The sequence below is a fragment of the Engraulis encrasicolus genome, chromosome 1 (assembly GCF_034702125.1).
Source record: "Engraulis encrasicolus isolate BLACKSEA-1 chromosome 1, IST_EnEncr_1.0, whole genome shotgun sequence".
NCBI lineage: Eukaryota > Metazoa > Chordata > Actinopteri > Clupeiformes > Engraulidae > Engraulis > Engraulis encrasicolus.
The window spans coordinates 8,265,042-8,285,041 of record NC_085857.1 but is presented as its reverse complement, the minus strand read 5'-3'; the positions used below and the strand labels follow the sequence as shown (position 1 = coordinate 8,285,041).

The 20,000-nt window shown below is 48.2% G+C and overlaps 1 protein-coding gene across 1 annotated transcript in view; it reads right to left on the bottom strand.

Annotated features, from left to right (window-relative positions):
• Positions 1–20,000, bottom strand: part of smurf2 (SMAD specific E3 ubiquitin protein ligase 2) — a 141,071-nt gene that overhangs the window by 2,981 nt on the left and 118,090 nt on the right. The window contains exons 12-18 of the mRNA XM_063196204.1: positions 9,711–9,954; positions 6,321–6,424; positions 3,355–3,469; positions 2,976–3,154; positions 1,696–1,833; positions 707–827; positions 1–40 (exon numbers count right to left, since the gene is read on the bottom strand). The exon at positions 1–40 is cut by the window's left edge and continues 162 nt beyond it. Coding sequence (XP_063052274.1) covers positions 1–40; positions 707–827; positions 1,696–1,833; positions 2,976–3,154; positions 3,355–3,469; positions 6,321–6,424; positions 9,711–9,954 — 941 coding nt within the window. The remainder of the gene's footprint in view (positions 41–706; positions 828–1,695; positions 1,834–2,975; positions 3,155–3,354; positions 3,470–6,320; positions 6,425–9,710; positions 9,955–20,000) is intronic.

Below are 20,000 nucleotides of genomic sequence, written 5' to 3'. Positions count from 1 at the left end.
AGTCGTTGATGTCGATCTTGCCCAGCCCGCACACGATCAGCTGAAACCACAACACACAGCGTTTAACCCAGTGGCTCTCAACCTTTATGTCTTAACGCACCCCCTTACCTCTGCCCAAGACAAGCCGCGCACCCCCAACCCAAACTTCTACACGTGTATACGCACTAAAAAACATATTTAAGTGATTCGATCTTGCCCAGCCCGCACACAATCAGCTGAAACGATAACACACAGTCTGTGTGTGCGTGTGTGTGTGTGCATCTGGGCGTCTGGTGTGTGCGCGCGTGTGTGTGTGTGCATCTGGGCGTCTGGTGTGTGCGCGCGTGTGTGTGTGCATCTGGGCGTCTGGTGTGTGCGCGTGTGTGTGTGTGCATCTGGGCGTCTGGTGTGTGCGCGTGTGTGTGTGTGCATCTGGGCGTCTGGTGTGTGCGCGCGTGTGTGTGTGCATCTGGGCGTCTGGTGTGTGCGCGCGTGTGTGTGTGTGTGTGTGTGCATCTGGGCGTCTGTGTGTGCGAGTGTGTGTGTGCATCTGGGCGTCTGTGTGTGCGAGTGTGTGTGTGCATCTGGGCGTCTGGTGTGTGCGCGCGTGTGTGTGTGCATCTGGGCGTCTGGTGTGTGCGCGCGTGTGTGTGTGCATCTGGGCGTCTGGTGTGTGCGCGCGTGTGTGTGTGCATCTGGTGTGTGCGCGTGTGTGTGCATGGCGTACCTCCAGCTCCTTCTCATCGAAGGCCTTGAGCAGGTGCTGTGGGATGACCTCGTTGAAGCCCTTCTGGAGCGCAAGGAACTGAGCCTCGATGCCCCGCAGGAAACGCCAGTTCACATACAGCCTGGAGAGGAGGACACACACACCATTACATATAATGCAGGAACCGCCAGTTCACATACAGCCTGGAGAGGAGGACACACACACACACACACACACACACAATGCAGGAACCGCCATTTCACATACAGCCTGTGGACACACAAGTCACACAGTCACACACACACACACACACACACACACACACACACACACACACAATGCAGGAACCGCCATTTCACATACAGCCTGTGGACACACAAGTCACACAGTCACACACACACACACACACACACACACACACACACACACACACACACACACCATCACATATAATGCAGGAACTGCCATTTCACATACAGCCTGGACACACACAAGTCACACAATCACATACATATGTCACCACATGCAGGAACCGCCAGTTCACATACAGCCTGGACAGGCGGACACATGGGTGCCGAGGGGTGGTAAGGTGTTACAGATTCTAAGGGGGGTCCTCACTGGCTCACCTGCTGTACAGTATGCACATGGACTAAATGTAAATGTGTAAATGTGTAACTGATTGTTATGTGCACGTGTCCATCAGCTTACCTGACGTACTCCTTCTTGGTTTCCTCTGTGACTGAAACACTCTTGCCGTTGGACTACATGTGTAAATGTGTGAATGTGTAATGAGTGTTATATGCATGTTGTATGTTGTCTTGTATGTTGATGTTATATGTTCTGTGTGGACCCCAGGAAGAGTAGCTGATCTGATGCGTCCATCAGCTTCCATCATCAGGGATCCTACTCAAATACCAAATACCAAATGGCGTTGAGGAGCGGGCCGACTTACCTGACGTACTCCTTCTTGGTGAATGTGTAATATGTGGTGCTGGTCTGAGCTGACTTACCTGACGTACTCCTTCTTGGTTTCCTCGGTGACGGCGACGCTCTTGCCGTTGGGCTTCAGCTCGTGCTGGATGATCTCGCCGTACGCGTTGTGCTCCACGCAGAAGGTGTGGTCCAGGACACCCGTGATGTCGTTGTCCCTGTTCCACGCACACGCACACGCACACATATGCATGCACACACACACACGCACACACACACACACACACACACACACACACACACACACGCGCACCCACACACACGCATGAGTCAACGAAAACAAAACTGTAGCCTACCTTATTCATGTAATGCATCTTAACAGTGTGTCATTGGCACTGTACTATATGGTAGGTTAGGCATGTACCGGTTTGTGATATTAGAGCTGCGTGTGTGTGTGTGTGTGCGCGCCTGAGTGTGTTCGTATGTGTTCGTGTGTGCGTGCGTGTGTGAACGAGTGTATGTGCGTCTCTAATTCACACAGGTTCCTGTTAGGACACACTAAAATGTCTCTGTGTGTGTGATGTCTGATTCACTGGGTATGCTTCTTATTTATTTGATTTGTGTCCTCATGTGATCCAGACGCTTCTGGCTTTCATGAGACTCTGAGTCAATATGTGACCTTGTGTCCTCCACTTGGGCTTGTGGCCTCACGGAGAAAACAATTAAGTTTCCCCGCTGACAGCATAACCAAAACAATTTTTGGGGGACTATTCTTCATTTACCATCTTGTTTGAAAATGAGAAAATGACTTAACAATTGAGCCTTGGCGAGATATTGAAAATATAATGCTGTTGTCAGTGATGTCATCATGATGTACTACTTCCTGGTACGAGGCCACAAGCACAAGTGGAGGAAGCAAGGTTGCATATTGGAACACACCCGCTGACAGCCTGGCTGAGGGTTTCTGCTAATATGGGAGTCATAACACAGCAGGAATTGTTGGTCTGCCTGTCTGTGTAAATACGTACATGAGAGAGAGAGAGAGAGAGAGAGAGAGAGAGAGAGAGAGAGAGAGAGAGAAGGAGAGACAGAGCGAGAGATTGTGAAGCACACTGAATCACTCAATAGTCTCTAACACACACACACGCACACAGGATTGCCAATCATCACACCCAGGTAGATGCAAGCAGACACACACACACACACACACAGAAACACACACACACACACACACACACACACACACACACACACACACACACACACACACACACACACACACACACACACACACACACACACACACACACACAGAAACGCACGCACGCACGCACACACACAGCGCCTGGTGTGAACTCACAGGATCCAGACGAGGCTGTTGTGCAGGTCGGGGTCGACGCTCTCCATGTCGTCCAGCGTGATGGGCTTGCCCAGCAGCTGCTTGTAGAAGGGCAGCGTGAAGCCGCCGTCGATGTAGTGGCCGTGGAACACAGCCATGCCCATGATGCGCCCCACGAAGTGGAAATACGACAAGTTCTCCTGGAGGAGGAGGGGAGAGAGAGAAGAGGGGAGGAGATAGAGAAGAAGGGGAGGAGAGGGAGAAGAGAGAGAGAGAGAACAAATTAATACAGAGCTGCCGTCAATGTAGTGGCCGTGGAACACCGCCATGCCCATAATGCGTTACACGAAGTGTGTGTGTGTGTGTGTGTGTGTGCGTGTGTGTGCGTGTGTGTGCTTACAGGGTTGACTGCGGAGTCCGGGTTGATCTGCAGCGTGTAGATGTCGTCGCGGGAGTACTGGAACAGGCCGTAGTAGGGATTCAGCATCTCATGGGACAGCAAGTACAGCCACTCCCTACAGGGGGGGGAGAGAGAGAGAGAGAGAGAGAGAGAGAGAGAGAGAGAGAGAGAGAGAGAGAGAGAGAGAGAGAGAGAGAGAGAGAGAAGGAGAGAGAGAGAGAGCGCATCTGTTAAAAGACACATCATACATACTGTACACTCGCCTCCAAAAGAGTTGTCGCCTACCCATCTGTTTGGAATAACAGCTAATAACCTGACTTTCAATTAATCACTTGGCTTCAGAAGTCACTCATATGAAAGCTACAACCCTCTCGAATGAAAATGTATGTACAAAAATAAATTCCATGCACCAAAGAAAGATTGACCCTTTAATGAACACAGACAGGGCAGATTTTGACAAGACAAAAGTTTTGTCGCCTATCGAACATAATGTGAAAATGAGCAGATAAGTCACTTCAAAACACTTCAAATACGCAGATCGGGTGTCATACTTAATCACTGGTTCACTCACACCTCTCCAGAAAATCAACTTTGGCCTTAGGTGTATGTTTAGGGTCATTGTAATCATGGAAAGCAACACAATGAAAATCAATGGAGTTCAATGAGAGATGGTGACATATTTGCTATTCGTAGAGCAATACATTTTTAACTTCATGATGTAATCAATGATAAAAGCCCTCACACACCAGCAGCATGCATGCAGCTCCACATAAGAGCTGTATCCCTCCCATGTTTGACTTTAGGCACCATGTATTTTTTCCAAATTCTTCACCTTTAACACCAAAGAAGTCTCTCCCACTCTCAGCCAGCCAAGAGTATGTCAGGCCTAATTCTGACGAAATTGAAGGCTAATGGGACTCATACTCTGAAATCAAGATCCCAAGATCAACCATTTTAGAACTGATAGCATCAGAACTATATGGTGTTGGAGATGAAGAATATGATCAAAGAGAAATGGTGCATTAAGTCAAACATGGTACAGATACAGCTCTTATGAGGAGCTGCATGCATGCCGCAGGTGTTTGAGGGCTTTTGTCATTGATTAAATCATGAAGTTAAAAATGTATTGCTCTACGAATAGCGAATATGTCACCATCTCTCATTGAACTCCATTGATTTTCATTGTGTTGCTTTCCATGATTACAATGACCCTAAACATACACCTGGCCAAAGTTGATTTTCTGGAGAGGTGTGAGTGAATCAGTGATTAAGTCACCCAATCTGCGTATTTTAAGTGTTTTGAAGTGACTTATCTGCTCATTTTCACATTATGTTCCATAGCAGTGTTAATTTTGTCATCCATTTTTTTTATTTAGTCTTAGTCTTAGTCTTGTGTCAAAGTCCATTCTTAGTCTTCGTCGCTTTTAGTCTTTCAAAAATCATTTTTGTTTAGTTATTATTTAGTCGACTAAAATTTCTCAACATTTTGTCTAGTTCTAGTCTTTCACAAATAATTTTTGTTTAGTCATTATTTAGTCGACTAAAAGTCCTCAACATTTTTGTCTAGTTTTAGTCTAAACATTTTAGTCTTTAGTTTAAGTCACAATACAATAAAACACATGGCCTTTAGTAATGCAATGAGACCTGGTTATTGCCATTCTGGTAAAGTAGTCAATAGTGCATACAAATGTGAATATGTCGCTGGTGCTACGTATTCGTAAAGGGATTTTTGTTTTGTTAGAGAAGCTTCTCCCCCAATATTCGTTAGGGTCAGTCTGCTAAAAGTAAAATCGGTGGATGGATTCAGCTGTAATAAATCATTTTTTAAATCCCGTAGTGTCCCTTTAAAGGTTAATTACCAATTAACAATTAATTTATAGGTTTTAGTTGTGGTTGTACCAATTTATGTCTGAGCCCCCCAAAAAAGTCTACGTCTTGGTCGTTTTTAGTCTTTCACAAATCATTTTTGTTAGTCAGAATTTAGTCGACTAAAAGTTAGTTCTTAGTCACTTTTAGTCTTTCACAAATCATTTTTGTTTAGTCATTATTTAGTCGACTTAAAGTCCTCAACATTTTAGTCTCGTTTTAGTCTTTCACAGATCATTTTTGTTAGTCAGAATTTAGTCGATTAAACTCTCAAAAGGTTAGTCGACTAATATATTTAGTCTTAGTCTAGCTTTTGTCTTGTGAAAATCTGCCCTGTCTGTGTTCAATAAAGGGTCAATCTTTCTTTGGTGCTTGAAATTTATTTTTGTGCATACATTTTCATTCGGGAGGGTTGTAGCTTTCATATGAGTGACTTCTGAAGCCAAGTGATTAATTGAAAGTCAGGTTATTAGCTGTTATTCCAAACAGATGGATAGGCGACAACTCTTTTGGAGGCGAGTGTACTGTAAACACATACATACTGTGAGGCTACAACTAAGTTTACAATCGCAGTAGCAGCTCGTCCTCATCTTGTTTGCACATACTGCAGAAAAATTGTATTGCGTTTTGGGAAAGCAAGTCAGGTCGAAATGTCAACTCTGTAGTTGGGCAGTCATGGAGGATGGAGGATGGGTCATACCACTGGTTAATTATTTCACACCACCAACCTGGCGGGTCGGGAGTCGAACCGCCAACCTTTGGGCTACAAGTCTGACGCCCTAACCCAGTGTTTCTCAACCTTTTTTGAAGAAATGCCCCCTTGACCTCATCACAAGCCTCCCAACGCCCCCTTGAGATCATCATAAGACTAACAACGCCCCCTTAGTATTAAAAAATTTGAATGGATTAATGCCCACAAATGGCAACTAAGCACCGCCCCCTCTCAGCTGTATCCTTCTCAACGCCTCCCTAGAGCTATCAAACGCCCCCTTGGGGGGCTGTACCGCCCCCTTGGGGGGCTGTGTCGCCCCCGTTGAGAAACACTACTGGCTTACCCATGACTGCCTAGGTGGGCTGTGTGTATGTCTGTGTGCGTTTACCTGGCCACCCCTCCGTAGTCGAGTCCTTCTTCACCTCTGAACTTGACCATCAGTCTCTTCCACAGGTCTTTAGGCCTCATCTTCATCACCTGACGATATGACTCCTGCACACACACACACACACACACACACGCACACGCGCACGCGCACGCGCACGCACACGCGCACGCACACGCGCACACACACAAACACATACAGACACAATTATAACACTGTTCACGCAAGTGATCGTGATTGTTACGACTACATTTTAAATATTTTTGCCTCCACTTTATAGGACAGTCAAATGTGTGGACAGGAAGCAAAAGGCAGAGAGAGAAGGGGAATGGGTTGGCAAATGACCAATGAGAGAAGGGAATGGGTTGGGAAATGACCAATGAGAGAAGGGAATGGGTTGGCAAATGACCAATGAGAGAAGGGAATGGGTTGGGAAATGACCAATGAGAGAAGGGGAATGGGTTGGGAAATGACCAATGAGAGAAGGGAATGGGTTGGGAAATGCCCAATGAGAGAAGGGAATGGGTTGGCAAATGACCAATGAGAGAAGGGGAATGGGTTGGGAAATGACCAAGGCCAGATTTGCACCCGGGTCCCCATGAGAGTGCTAGTCCATTCATGCTACAGTGTGTCAGCACAGCGCTCCACAGCACTCCATGACCATTATTGTTTTTAACTAATCACTTTTAATACTGTGCATGTATGTGTAAATGACTACTTAAATATGCCATTAGAACATGCCTTGTTTATTTATTTATTTATTTTTATGTAAAAGGACATACTGGCTAAATCTCAAACAGACAGACAGAGCATTTAAGTACGGAAAAGTTGGTTTGCAATGTAAACCCATCACGTCGACAACATGGACGGGAACTGATTCATCCGGGCCACACATTGTGAAATGCACATCAACACCGGTCGTTTTCTGGTAAAGCACTTTGGCTCCCAGGGTAGCTGCTGTGGGAACCAGCGCTGGCACCACTCAGCCTGGCCGGCCTGATATAGCCACAGACATTACAGGCAGAGCAGACACTGTGGTATTATCACTGTGGTTTTATCACATCAATATAATCTTACACAACATGACAGTCTGTCCGTCTGTCTGTCTGGCCGATCTTGTGTTGAAATGGGCTGCTTCGTCGAGATGAGCTACAAAGGCTGCTAAAATAGCTCCAACATAAACGGTCTCCTTAACCTTAACCCCTATAGTGGTGATACTGTAGTGTGTTGTAATGGCTTGATAGCAATATAATCTTACAAAACAGGACAGTCTGTCTGGCCAATGTGATGTTGAAATGGGCTGCTTTGTCGAGATGAGCTACAAAGACTTCTAAAATAGCTCCACTTAACCGTAACCCCTAGAGACGATATTGTAGTGCGTTGCGTTGCGTTGTAATGGCTCGGTAGCTCAGCTCGACGGGTGGCTAATATTGCCACAGCAGCACCGGCAGTAGGATGTGACTCATGATGTTTTCAGGAACAGCATGATGAGACTTCTTGTTTATGCTTCCAGTGGGAAGTCTCTTGCAGATGATTTCGCAAACAATGTCTACAGTTGATGACTGCTTTTAAAAAAAAAAAGGGGAAAAAAAAGTGCCAGACATGGGGGAACCACTCAGACTACCGCAAAATCCTGTTTCCGCAAATCTGTTACACTACAGAGCGCAAGAGTTCACATGTACTGTACACTCACTGACAGCATAGCACTCACTCAACCCCCCAATGGTTGTCTGTTACCCTGTTTATATGTTTGTTTCTTTCTTTCTTTGTGGTCTGTCTGCTGTGGTGATCTGATGTTAACTGTGAATGATACTTCCTCATGTCCATTCTGAATTTCTCTCCCGAAGTGACAATAAAGGATAATCTAATGTAATCTAATCTAAAACTCTTCGCCACCACCACCCCCACCACCACCTCACCCTTCCAAAGACCGCAAACAGAAACATCAAGGCTCAGTATCATTTCTCCTGACTTTACTCAACTTCGCCCCAAAAGGCTTAAGTCCAAGCGAGACATCTCTCGAACAATAACTGAAAATGATTTGTTGTTCTAATCTTACCCTGCGAAGAGAGACACGCCACCACTCTAAACATTCTGCCTTCTCCAAAATCTGTTGTACAACAGTACAGAGCCCAACGGCTCACATGTACACTGACAACATACAGTACCACTGACCTCCACTCCTGTGAACGGAAAGAAAACAAAAACAAGAGAACGAGAGAACAAGAGTGAGAGGCGGGAGAAGGAGAGAGGGAGAGAGGGAGAAGGTGGAGGAGAAGTAGTGGAATGTACCAGCAAGTATGATCTCATCTAAACCCCAGAGAGAGAGAGAGAGAGAGAGAGAGAGAGAGAGAGAGAGAGAGAGAGAGAGAGAGAGAGAGAGAGAGAGAGAGAGAGAGAGAGAGAGAGAGAGAGAGAGAAAGAATACAATTGTGTGCGAGAGAGCAAGAGAGTGCAAGCTAACAAGACAGAAAGCTAACAAGAGCGTGCTAGTTATGCAAGAGTTGGCTCTGAGAAGCATGGCTTGGAGAGGAGAGGAGAATAGAGGAGAACAAGAAGAAAAAGCAGTGCGATCCTCCTAACTGCTTGATTACTTCACAGTAGGCATGCAAATTATCGATTAATTCATGAATCATTAGTTGATAGCCTTATCGATCGACTTACGATTAATTGATAAGTGGCGTTTTCCCCCCGAAATCTCAATGTTTCTCGAAAAAAAGCGACTAAATCTAAAACTTTTAATTAAAAATTTAGATAAAATACCACATTTAAATTAATTTTATTTCAATTCTTTAATCCAAATGTGATTCAAATATTGCCACTATTCACACCCCTCCTCACACACACTCTTCACATGCCCATTTCACCTTGTCAGTTGAATTGTCGATTAATGTTTTTTAATCGATTAACGCATTGATCGATTCAAGTCGATTAATCGTTTGCATCCCTACTTCAGAGACGCACCAACAAGACGGAAGAGCGCGGTGTGTGGAAGATAACTTGCTAGATATCACCCAAATATCACACAGGCTTGGATAACTCCTCTCGGGAGACCTCTATGCGGCAGTGTCCTGCCAGGGGCTTATATGTGAGTGGGTGGGATGGGGATGGGATTCGAACCTGTAACCCTCTGATCTAAATTCCATCTTCTGGACCATTAGGCCATAAGCTCAACTTGACATCTGCCACTAACTCACCTCGAAGATCTCCTTTCGGGACACCTCTATGCGGTCTGTGTGTGCATCTACAGCATGTGAATGTGTAGTGTGATATCTGCCACACTAACTCGTCTCACCTCGAAGATCTCCTCTCGGGACACCTCTATGCGGTCTGTGTGTGCATCTACAGCATGTGAATATGTAATGTGATATCTGCCACACTAACTCGTCTCACCTCGAAGATCTCCTCTCGGGACACCTCGATGCGACAGTGGCCGGCCTGCGGCTGCTGCTGGGACAGCTCCTGTCTGAGGATCTTCAGCTTCTGCACCAGGTCCCGCTTGTACTTGGGCACCGTCAGGCACTCGGCGTCGTCCGGAGACAGCACCGCGGGGGACAGGGCCAGCACCGCGGGGGAGAGGGCCAGCACCGCGGGCACCTGCTGAGGGGGATGAGGCTCCTTACACGGCGGAGGACGACTGAGGAGGAGAGAGAGAGAGAGGGAGAGAGAGAGAGAGGGAGAGGGGGAGAGAGAGGGAGAGAGGGAGAGAGGGGGAGAGAGAGGGAGAGATGGAGGGAGAGAGGTGGAGAGAGAGAGAGAGAGAGAGGTGGAGAGAGGGGGAGAGAGAGAGGGGGAAGTGGAGAGAGAGAGAGAGAGAGAGGGAGAGGGGGAGAGAGAGGGGGAGGTGGAGAGAGGGGGAGAGAGAGAGAGGGGGAAGTGGAGAGAGAGAGAGGGGGAGGTGGAGAGAGAGGGGAGAGTGGGGAGAGAGAGGTGAGAGAGAGGTGGAGAGAGGGGGAGAGAGAGAGGGGGAAGTGGAGAGAGAGAGAGGGGGAGGTGGAGAGAGAGGGGGAGGTGGAGAGAGAGGGGGAGGTGGAGAGAGAGGGGGGAGAGAGATTTCATTACACTTAGCTGTCTTTTTAATCCACCATTGAAAGGGGCATAGAGACTTGGCATTGAAAGGGGCATAGAGACTTGGCATTGAAAGGGTCGTAGAGACTTGGCATTGAAAGGGGCATAGAGACTTGGCATGTGGTTTTATTCAGACAGTTCAGAACAGTGTGGGGGGGTAGACAGGAAGTGAGTGGGAGGAGAGTGAGAAGGGGTAAGGGTTGGGAAATGACCCCAGCTCAGACTCAAACCTGCTGGGTGCCCATGGCCAATGCATGTAGCCCCATATGTGGGTACTGTGCGTACTGCGGTACCAGAGAGAGTAGAGAGAGTTGAGAGAGAGAGGTTCCATTGGCCCATTGTTTCCGGGTTCTATAATTGCAAGGGGGAGGGGGGGAAATCCCCCTTTAGGCAGACCTAAGGACTGTTCAATGCTAGGAGTATTATGACACGCCCCTTTAGGCAGACCGGAACCTGGTCATGTTAGGTGCCCATAGCAACCTATTACATTGGCATATCTCTATATACTTAAAGAATCTCTGGCGGCACGGCACCCCAAGAAGGGCCCTGTTGGAAAGCTGCGTGGCAGCCCAAGAAGGGCCCTGTTGGAAAGCTGCGTGGATCACAGGACTAAGACTGCTCTGATCCAGCGTGCCATCGGTGCTGACTGAGCCAATTCCTCGACAGACGCCCGAGGGTAGGCTGCTGCTGCTGCTGCGTGCGTGCGTGCGTGCGTGCGTGCGTGCGCATGTGTGCGCATGTGTGTGTACGTGCGTGTGCGCGCGTGCGTGCGCGCATGTGTGTGTACGTGCGTGTGCGCGTGTGTGTGCGCGCGCGTGTGCGTGTGTGTGTGTGTGTAGGTTCACGTGCAGTGCAGGGGGGGCTGCACTAAGGAAATACCAGCTTGGGAATTTCTTGGAATCCCTCCCCCCTCCCCTCCCCTCCTCTCCTCCTTGCTCCTCTCCTCTCCTCTCTCCTCCTTGCTCCTCTCCTCTCCTCTCTCCTCCTTGCTCCTCTCTCCTCCTGCGCTCCTCTCCTCTCCTCTCCTCTCTCCTCATTGCTCCTCTCCGCTCCTCTCCTCTCCTCTCTCCTCCTTGCTCCTCTCCTCTCCTCTCCTCTCTCCTCCTTGCTCCTCTCCTCTCCTCTCCTCTCTCCTCCTTGCTCCTCTCCTCCTTGCTCCTCTCTCCTCCTTGCTCCTCTCTCCTCTCCTCTCCTCTCCTCTCTCCTCTCCTCCTTGCTCCTCTCTCCTCTCCTCCTTGCTCCTCTCTCCTCTCCTCCTTGCTCCTCTCTCCTCTCCTCTCCTCTCTCCTCCTTGCTCCTCTCTCCTCTCCTCCTTGCTCCTCTTTCTTCTCCTCTCCTCTCTCCTCCTTGCACCTCTCTCCTCTCCTCTCCTCTCCTCCTTGCTCCTCTCCTCTCCTCTCCTCTCCTCTCTCCTCTCCTCCTTGCTCCTCTCTCCTCTCCTCTCCTCTCCTCCTTGCACCTTGTGGGATGCCATCCACCTCCAGACACGCTGCCAGCATGACCTCTGTACCCTTCTCTCTATTTTGCTCTGGTCGGTATGTCTGTCTGTTCTGTTCTGCGATGTCCACCTCAAATAGCACCTCTGTTTCCCGTCCAAACCCTCAGGACCTCCCGTAGGCCGCCCAACCCCGCCTGTCGGCCGAGACACAGCTAGCAGCTAACCGCGTCCCAAGTCCCGCTCGCTCCCTCGCCAGGAGCCGGCCACTGCCCCCCACACAATCACACACATGCACGCACACATATAGAACGCGCGCGCGCACGCGCACGCGCACGCACACGCGCACGCACACACGCACACACACACGCACACACACACGCACACGCACACGCACACGCACACGCACACGCACACGCGCACGCACACGCACACGCACACGCACACGCACACACACACACACACGCCTGGGTGGTCCTCTGTCTGCAGACAACAGTAACTAGCAGTGAAGATGAGGACAGTGCTAAAAGGAGAGGAAGAGAGAGCGAGAGAGAGAGAGAGAGAGAGAGAGAGAGACAGAGAGAGAGAGACAGAGAGCGAGAGAGCGAGAGAGCGAGAGAAAGAGGGAGAGAGAGAGAGGGAGAGAGGGAGAGAGAGAGAGAAATAGAGAAAAGAGGAAAATAACTGCGGTGTCTTCCCACAGAGTGGTATATAAAGACAGCTGCGGTGGCTGCAGACAAGAGGCCAGTGTGTCGTGTCGAGTCGAGTCCACCCACCAGCCCCGCCGCCCGCACACCACTCACCACAGACCAGACCTCTGCTGCACCACTCACCACAGACCAGACCTCTGCTACACCACTCACCACAGACCAGACCTCTGCTACACCACTCACCACAGACCAGACCTCTGCTACACCACTCACCACAGACCAGACCTCTGCTACACCACTCACCACAGACCAGACCTCTGCACACCACTCACCACAGACCAGACCTCTGCACACCACTCACCACAGACCAGACCTCTGCTGCACCACTCACCACAGACCAGACCTCTGCTACACCACTCACCACAGACCAGACCTCTGCTACACCACTCACCACAGACCAGACCTCTGCTACACCACTCACCACAGACCAGACCTCTGCTACACCACTCACCACAGACCAGACCTCTGCTCTGCTGCGCTGGCCCAGGCCCAGTGTTGCCAGGCTGGCCGGTTACCAGCCCAATTGGGCTGCTTGGGATAGCAGTCTGCGGGTAAAAACGGGAAAAATCGGCCATTTCATTTGGCATTTTTTTCTGCAGTTTTATGGCCATAGAAATCAGTGCAATTTGTTGAAATTGGGCGGAATTTAGCGGCTCCAGGCGGTGTTTAGCGGCTCCAGGCGGTGTTTAGCGGCTCCAGGCGGTGTTTAGCGGCTCCAGGCGGTGTTTGTGCACCTTTTAGGGCAAGATTTGATCAGACACATCTGGCAACACTGCCGATGCCCCAAAAAGGACACACAGAAACCAGGCAGGGGGCTATCCACACTTAGTTAGGAAATGGATCGCACTCAGTTTTTCTTCTTTCTTGTTGTTTTCTTTTTATTTTAACATTGCAGGTACTGATATCCGTCTGTCATGTCAGTCCCTGCAATGTTAAAATAAAAAGAAAACAACAAGAAAGAAGAAAAACTGAGTGCGATCCATTTCCTAACTACTAGATTACTTCAGAGACGCACCAACAAGACAGAAGAGCGTGGTGTGTGGAAGATAACCTTGAGGCTATCCACACTTAGCCTCCTGCCACCCAGCTGTGGAATTGACTCGGTGAACAAAGGCGCCAATGCCATAGCGTAAATACAGGTACCCTGAGTTGAGTCTGACCAAAGGTCATTTCCTGCATCTTTCTCCATCTCTCTTGCCCGTGTTGCCTGCCTGCCTCTGTGCCTCTCTGTGAGAGTGACAGGGCAGGAGAGGGGGGATGGAGGCAGATCGGCAAATGGTCTTTGAGAGAGAGTGAGAGCAAAAGAGATTGATTGATATCAAACGAGAGAGATCCGAGAGAATTTGAGATCAAGAGACATTTAGAGATGGGAGATCTAGAGGCATAGAGAAAGAGACAATGTGGTCTGTGAGAGATTTGTCTGGAGATAAACCCAAAAGCAAAAAATCTGCCCCAAACTAAGAGAGTACATAAAAAACTCTAAGAAACACAAAAACCCATCTCCCTCTGGTAGCCCAATTCAGGGCGTGATGCGTAATGCAGCAACTAATTTGAAGGGAGCCATGTAATTAAAAACACAAGGCTGCCATACTTAGGGTGTCGACTTTTGTGTTCAAGAAAGTAGATGGTGGCTTTTTGTTTCCACTATTACCAACAACCACAACCACTTCCCTATCCTGCCCTGGAGAGCGAGAAACGGCGTCTACATTAGAATCGCACCTCAGGAGGAAACCTCTGGTCACTAGTAGAGTGTTCCGGAAATGGTGCAAACGTTAAGACACTAACATATGCAGACAGCAACGACAACTAAAGCAAAACTAAACTAAAAGCAGGCGTAGAACTGTTTGCGTTTACACATGTTTGTTGTCTGTCTGTCTGCTGCAATGGATGCTATGGGAACCATCACATGGGTGCCGGTTAAGAGGACGTCCCACACTAACATTTGTGGACATACTCAAGAAGGACGCCGGAGCCCAGAGTACCAGCGAACTGAAAAGATGTATGGAGAATTGGGATGACTGGACGCAACGATGGAAGGCTGGTCTGAAGACGAGAGAGAGAGATCTACATTGAAGTGCAGTGTAACAACGTATGTGACCAGAAGCACCAGTATGTACTCACACAGCAGTGTTGGAGGTTAGGATCAAGATTCAATAGTTAAAAATTAAATAGTCGCGTCGAGTCCATATTGCACTTGGGAGAATTCCCGCTCAATTGGGCTGCTTAGGATGGCCGTCTGTGGGTAAAAAATGGATTTTGGAGAAGAAGAAAAAAACGTCAAATTTTTGGCCATAGAAATCAATAGAATTGGGCAGGATTTAGTGCTTCCCGGCGGGTTTTGAGCATTTTTTGGGACTCCCAAGACTCCCATTATTCACATGTACCCACACAAGTACCTACTACAGTACTTTTTAAGCCTGAAAGTGCCTCACAATCCAGGACAATTGACATACAGTATGCTGCCCAAACGAGCACTACACTTAGGCCTGATATAAATACACTGGTGCACAGCATAGTATAGAGACGACAGCATGCTATAGGGCCCCCGTATAATTAGAGAGAGAAGGCCCCCCGTGCCAACTCAGCTTAGAGGGGGCCCGAGAGGGAGAGAGAGAGAGAGAAAGAGAGAGACTGGGGGAGAGAGAGAGAGAGAGAGAGAGAGAGACTGGGGGAGAGAGAGAGAGAGAGAGAGAGAGAGAGAGAGAGAGAGAGAGAGAGAGAGAGAGAGAGAGACAGAGAGCACAAGGCAGCAGTTAACTAAAAGGGTAAGCTAACATTATAGCTACTCAATGCTTCCTGCTTCTCCAGGCACCGATATGTACACATGAAAAAAACAGACTCACATGTGAAAGACACACAGACACACAGACACACACACACACCTTTAACGTATCTCCAGTGCCATAAACCATCACACCTCCCAAAACCACACACCTGTCTAAACCCCATGGCTGTTTAAACCCCCACGGCTGCACTCTGCTGTGTTGATCTCTCCACATCTGGTAAAGGGGGACGCAAATACAGAATAAGCAGACCTGGCATCATGTGGATCATAACCTTCTGAAAGTTCAGACTGTATGGTGCCTACCTACAGCGCAGATTTGTTACAAAAACACGTTTGGGATTTGAGAGAAGGAGAAATGCAAAATAATGTAGCTGGGGCCAAATCGCATGTTACCACCACAGACGACAGCATCTCCATATTATATACCATTTGGTCCCAGCTGAAGAAAGAACGAAATGGCCAACAAGCCTCAAGCCCCAACCTTCTTGCTACTCTCAGATACACACAAAGCACAAAGCTTCATACATACAGCATGCCCACTCTGGTTGCTCTGTGTCTGCAGCTGAGATGAGCTTCACTGGCTCACCACACAACTCATACAGTCAGGAGATGAGCTGAGATGAGCTGAGATGAGATGAGCTTCACTGGCTCACCACACAACTCATACAGTCAGGAGATGAGCTGAGATGAGCTGAGATGAGATGAGCTTCACTGGCTCACCACACAACTCATACAGTCAGGAGATGAGCTGAGATGAGATGAGCTTCACTGGCTCACCACACAACTCATACAGTCAGGAGATGAGCTGAGATGAGATGAGCTTCACTGGCTCACCACACAACTCATACAGTCAGGAGATGAGATGAGATGAGATTAGCTTCCCTGGCCACCACACAACTCATACAATAAGCCACATCACCACACAACTCATACAATAAGCCACATCACCACACAACTCATACAATAAGCCACATCACCACACAACTCATACAATAAGCCACATCACCACACAACTCATACAATAAGCCACATCACCACACAACATTGAAGCCAAAGCATGGAGGGGAGTGGAGACACATAAGTCATGAGAGCCTGAGAGGAGAGACACAGACACAGAGAAACAAAGACACAACATGTAGAGAGAGAGAGAGAGAGAGAGAGAGAGAGAGAGAGAGAGAGAGAGAGAGAGAGAGAGAGAGCGACAGAGAGAGAGAGAGAGAGAGAGAGAGAGAGAGACAGAGAGACAGAGAGAGAGAGAGAGAGAGAGAGAGAGAGAGAGAGAGAGAGAGAGAGAGAGAGAGAGAGAGAGAGAGAGAGAGTCTGACAACCACATCCTGTTATCCTGGAGAACCAAACAGCACACTGACACACACCACCTATCTCTTCTCCCTCCCTTTTGTGTATGGAGACACAAACGCACACGTCCACACACACACAAACGCACACGTCCACACACACACACACGCACACGTCCACACACACACAAACACACACACACACCCTTGTGTGTATTCATGAACACACAGACGCACAAATCGTCATCTATGCAAGCAAGGAATAATGCTTAACCACAAACCCTTCCAGTCTCTCTAGCGCGCTCTCTAGCTCTCTCTAGCTCTCTCTAGCGCTCCATCTCTCCCTCTCTCTCTCTCTGTCTCTGTCTCTCTCTCTCTCTCAACAGGATCCCTCAATCCCTTCATTTCCTGCAGACTAGACTTGGCAGGGAGGGCAGCTAGGAAAGGAGTGGAGGAGGAAGGAAAAGAAATGGCATACAGAACCACCAGAAGAGGAGGAGAGGAAAGTGGAGGAGAACGGAGGAGGAGAGGAGAGGAGAGGAGAAGAGCGGAGAGGAGAGTGAAGGAGAGGAGAGGGGAGGGGAGGAGAGGAGAGGTAAGGAAAGTGGTGGAGAGCGGAGGAGGAGATGAGAGGGGAGAGGAGAGGAGAGGAGAGATGAGGAGAGGAGAGGAGAGTGGAGGAGAGGAGAGGAGAGTGGAGGAGAGGAGAGGAGAGGAGTGGAGAGCAACACAGAGGAGAGGAGAGGAGAGGAGAGATGAGGAGAGGAGAGGAGAGGAGTGGAGAGCAACACAGAGGACAGGGGGGGAGAAGAAGAGCAAGGAATAAGTACAGAGAGGAGAGGAGAGGAGATGAGATGAGATGAGAGGAGAGGAGAGGAGAGGAGAGGAAAGGAGCAAGGAGGAGAGGAGAAGAGCAGAGCAAAGAGGAGAGGAGAAGAGCAGAGCAAAGAGGAGAGGAGAGGAGAGGAGAGGAGAGGAGAGGAGAGGAGAGGAAAGGAGAGGAGGAGAGGAGAGGAGAGGAGAGGAGAGGAGAGGAGAGGAGAGGAGAGGAGAGGAGAGGAGATTCCACTGCACATGCCATACCTTCTCCAAGAAAGAAATCATGGCTTCCCTATACAATCCATCTTTTCACTCCCCAACCTACCCATAATGTTCCTCCTGAACCTAACCCTAAACTTTAACCCCATAGCCCATGAAGCACTCAAATAAGTTGCACGTGGTTGAACTGGCCCAAGCCCAGCCCAAGGCCTAATCCCGAACCCTGTGCACCTCCACCCAGCACCACTCCACCTCCTCGCCTCCACCCAACTCTCCCCACCTCTTCTTGTCCACACACATACACACACGCACGCACGCCCGCCCGCCCGCATGCCCCACACGAAAATGTATGGCAAGAATTAAGCCGTGTGTGTACAACAGAAACAACCTATGCTACCCGAGTAGCCGATAGTTGTTGAAAGTTTGGCCATGAATTCGCTTTATTCGCTCTGGACGTGACATTGACATGTTTGATTAAGCTAATCACATAACGGCTCTGGCTTATCAGGAACATTCCAACTGGTTTTCCCCTGAACAGCGCCATAGCTCATTAGCATAGCATTAGTTTGACTTCAATCACTGAAATTCGCTCTGGTCACCCAGGTTGCTTCGCTCCCGGCAATTTTTCGAGGACCCTCTCTCTCAAAAACGATATATATATTTATCTCAAGAGGCTATCCTGTAATACAGAAATTTGAATTTACTTTTGTCACTTTATTCACCGACCCTCCATAGAGAAATAATGACTTCCGTGGCTCCAGTAGTGTAGGTCGCTTTTGGTGGTACACACACAGCATGACCCCTCAGCATGTTAACAGATGTTGTAGTGACTCCTTGTAAGCACTACATCTAGACGCCAAGAAGGTGTCATTTGTTTAAAGAGACTGTTTATTCCAGCGTTCCATTAAACTTAAAGTTTCTTCCAGTTTCAAAAGTTCAGCAATTGTACATTTCCAAGGTTCCAAAACAAAAATACCATCCAAAAAACAACATACAAATTTGATATTGAAAACGGTTTCCTGCTGGCGTCTTTGACTTTCCAAAAGCCTAATGCTCCATGCCCAATGCTCAATGTGAGCTCTTTGTTCCAAAGACAAACTGTCTGATTATTCACCTGGGCCAATTAGGCACCCAGGTGAATCATCAGACAGGCTACCAAATCCAAGGTGCAGGGACAAATTTCAGCCAGCAGGTGTCACAATTCCAAAAAACAAATGTCAACAAACCAAAAGTCAAGTAAAAAATGAAATACCAAATCAAACACCAAAAATGGCTCCTACAGATGTCTACGTGGGTCACACACAGGGCCGTAACCAGACATTTTCAAATACAGAGGTCAAATACAGAGGTCAAATACAGAGGTCAAATACAGAGGTCAAATACAGAGGTCAAATACTGCGTGCATTTACTACACACTGTACATTTAGAATGCTTAAAACACTTGGTCAAATTCTCAAGTTTGTTTTCAGTCATCACTGCCTTGAGGATAATAAATGGGGTGGTGAACACAGATCATATATCAATTTTCATCATAGATACATTTTACACTACTGAATAAAATGTTAGAGGACATGACCTCTGAGTCCTCAATGGTAGTTCTGTCAGAACCATTTCAGTCAAGAAACACAAGAGAAGAATATAAATGCAATTTCTTTTATTGAAATTATGAATTACATTTGGCGGTATAGCTCTGTTCGGAAGAACCCCCCTATTTCCATGAGCAGCATGGAAAAGCATTTAGTCAGGGGGCAGCAGCAGTTTAGGGAATTCTCACCCCAGCAGGACAGGGCGAGAGATAACCCCCCACGAACAGAGCCAAGCGACGTGACAAGAGAACATGTCACATCATACACGACAAGGTGGAGCAGGGGAGGTGGTGGGTAGCAAAAACCGAGCAGCATACAGTTGAGAGGAAGTGGATAGAATTTAAAAGGCGTGCCGAAGCCGTGTGGCCAATCGCTAGGGAAGAAAGATTATCAGCTGAGAGAATGCACCTGGATCAATTAGGAATTAATTAGATGAAGGGGAGGGCAGCAAGCTTCTTGACTACCATGGCCTGGCCAGAACTGACGTTAGTACTTTAATTTAAGTGGTGTGTTCCATTATTCGTCCTCTGTACTGTGTACCTTGTTTAAGTGCAACGAAGTACCCTCTCCACTCTCCGCGATTCACGAGGTGAGTACATTCCGATTCCCGTTCTGTCTGATACACTTAACGGAAAAGACGGTTGGTCGTGTGTCATCAGAGTTTACCAACCGCCAAAATGCAATTCATCACGGAAGGCACTGTTCATTATGCTGACACTTTTTAAAGGTACCCTTGCCTCTAATACACATGGCGATTGTTTTTGGA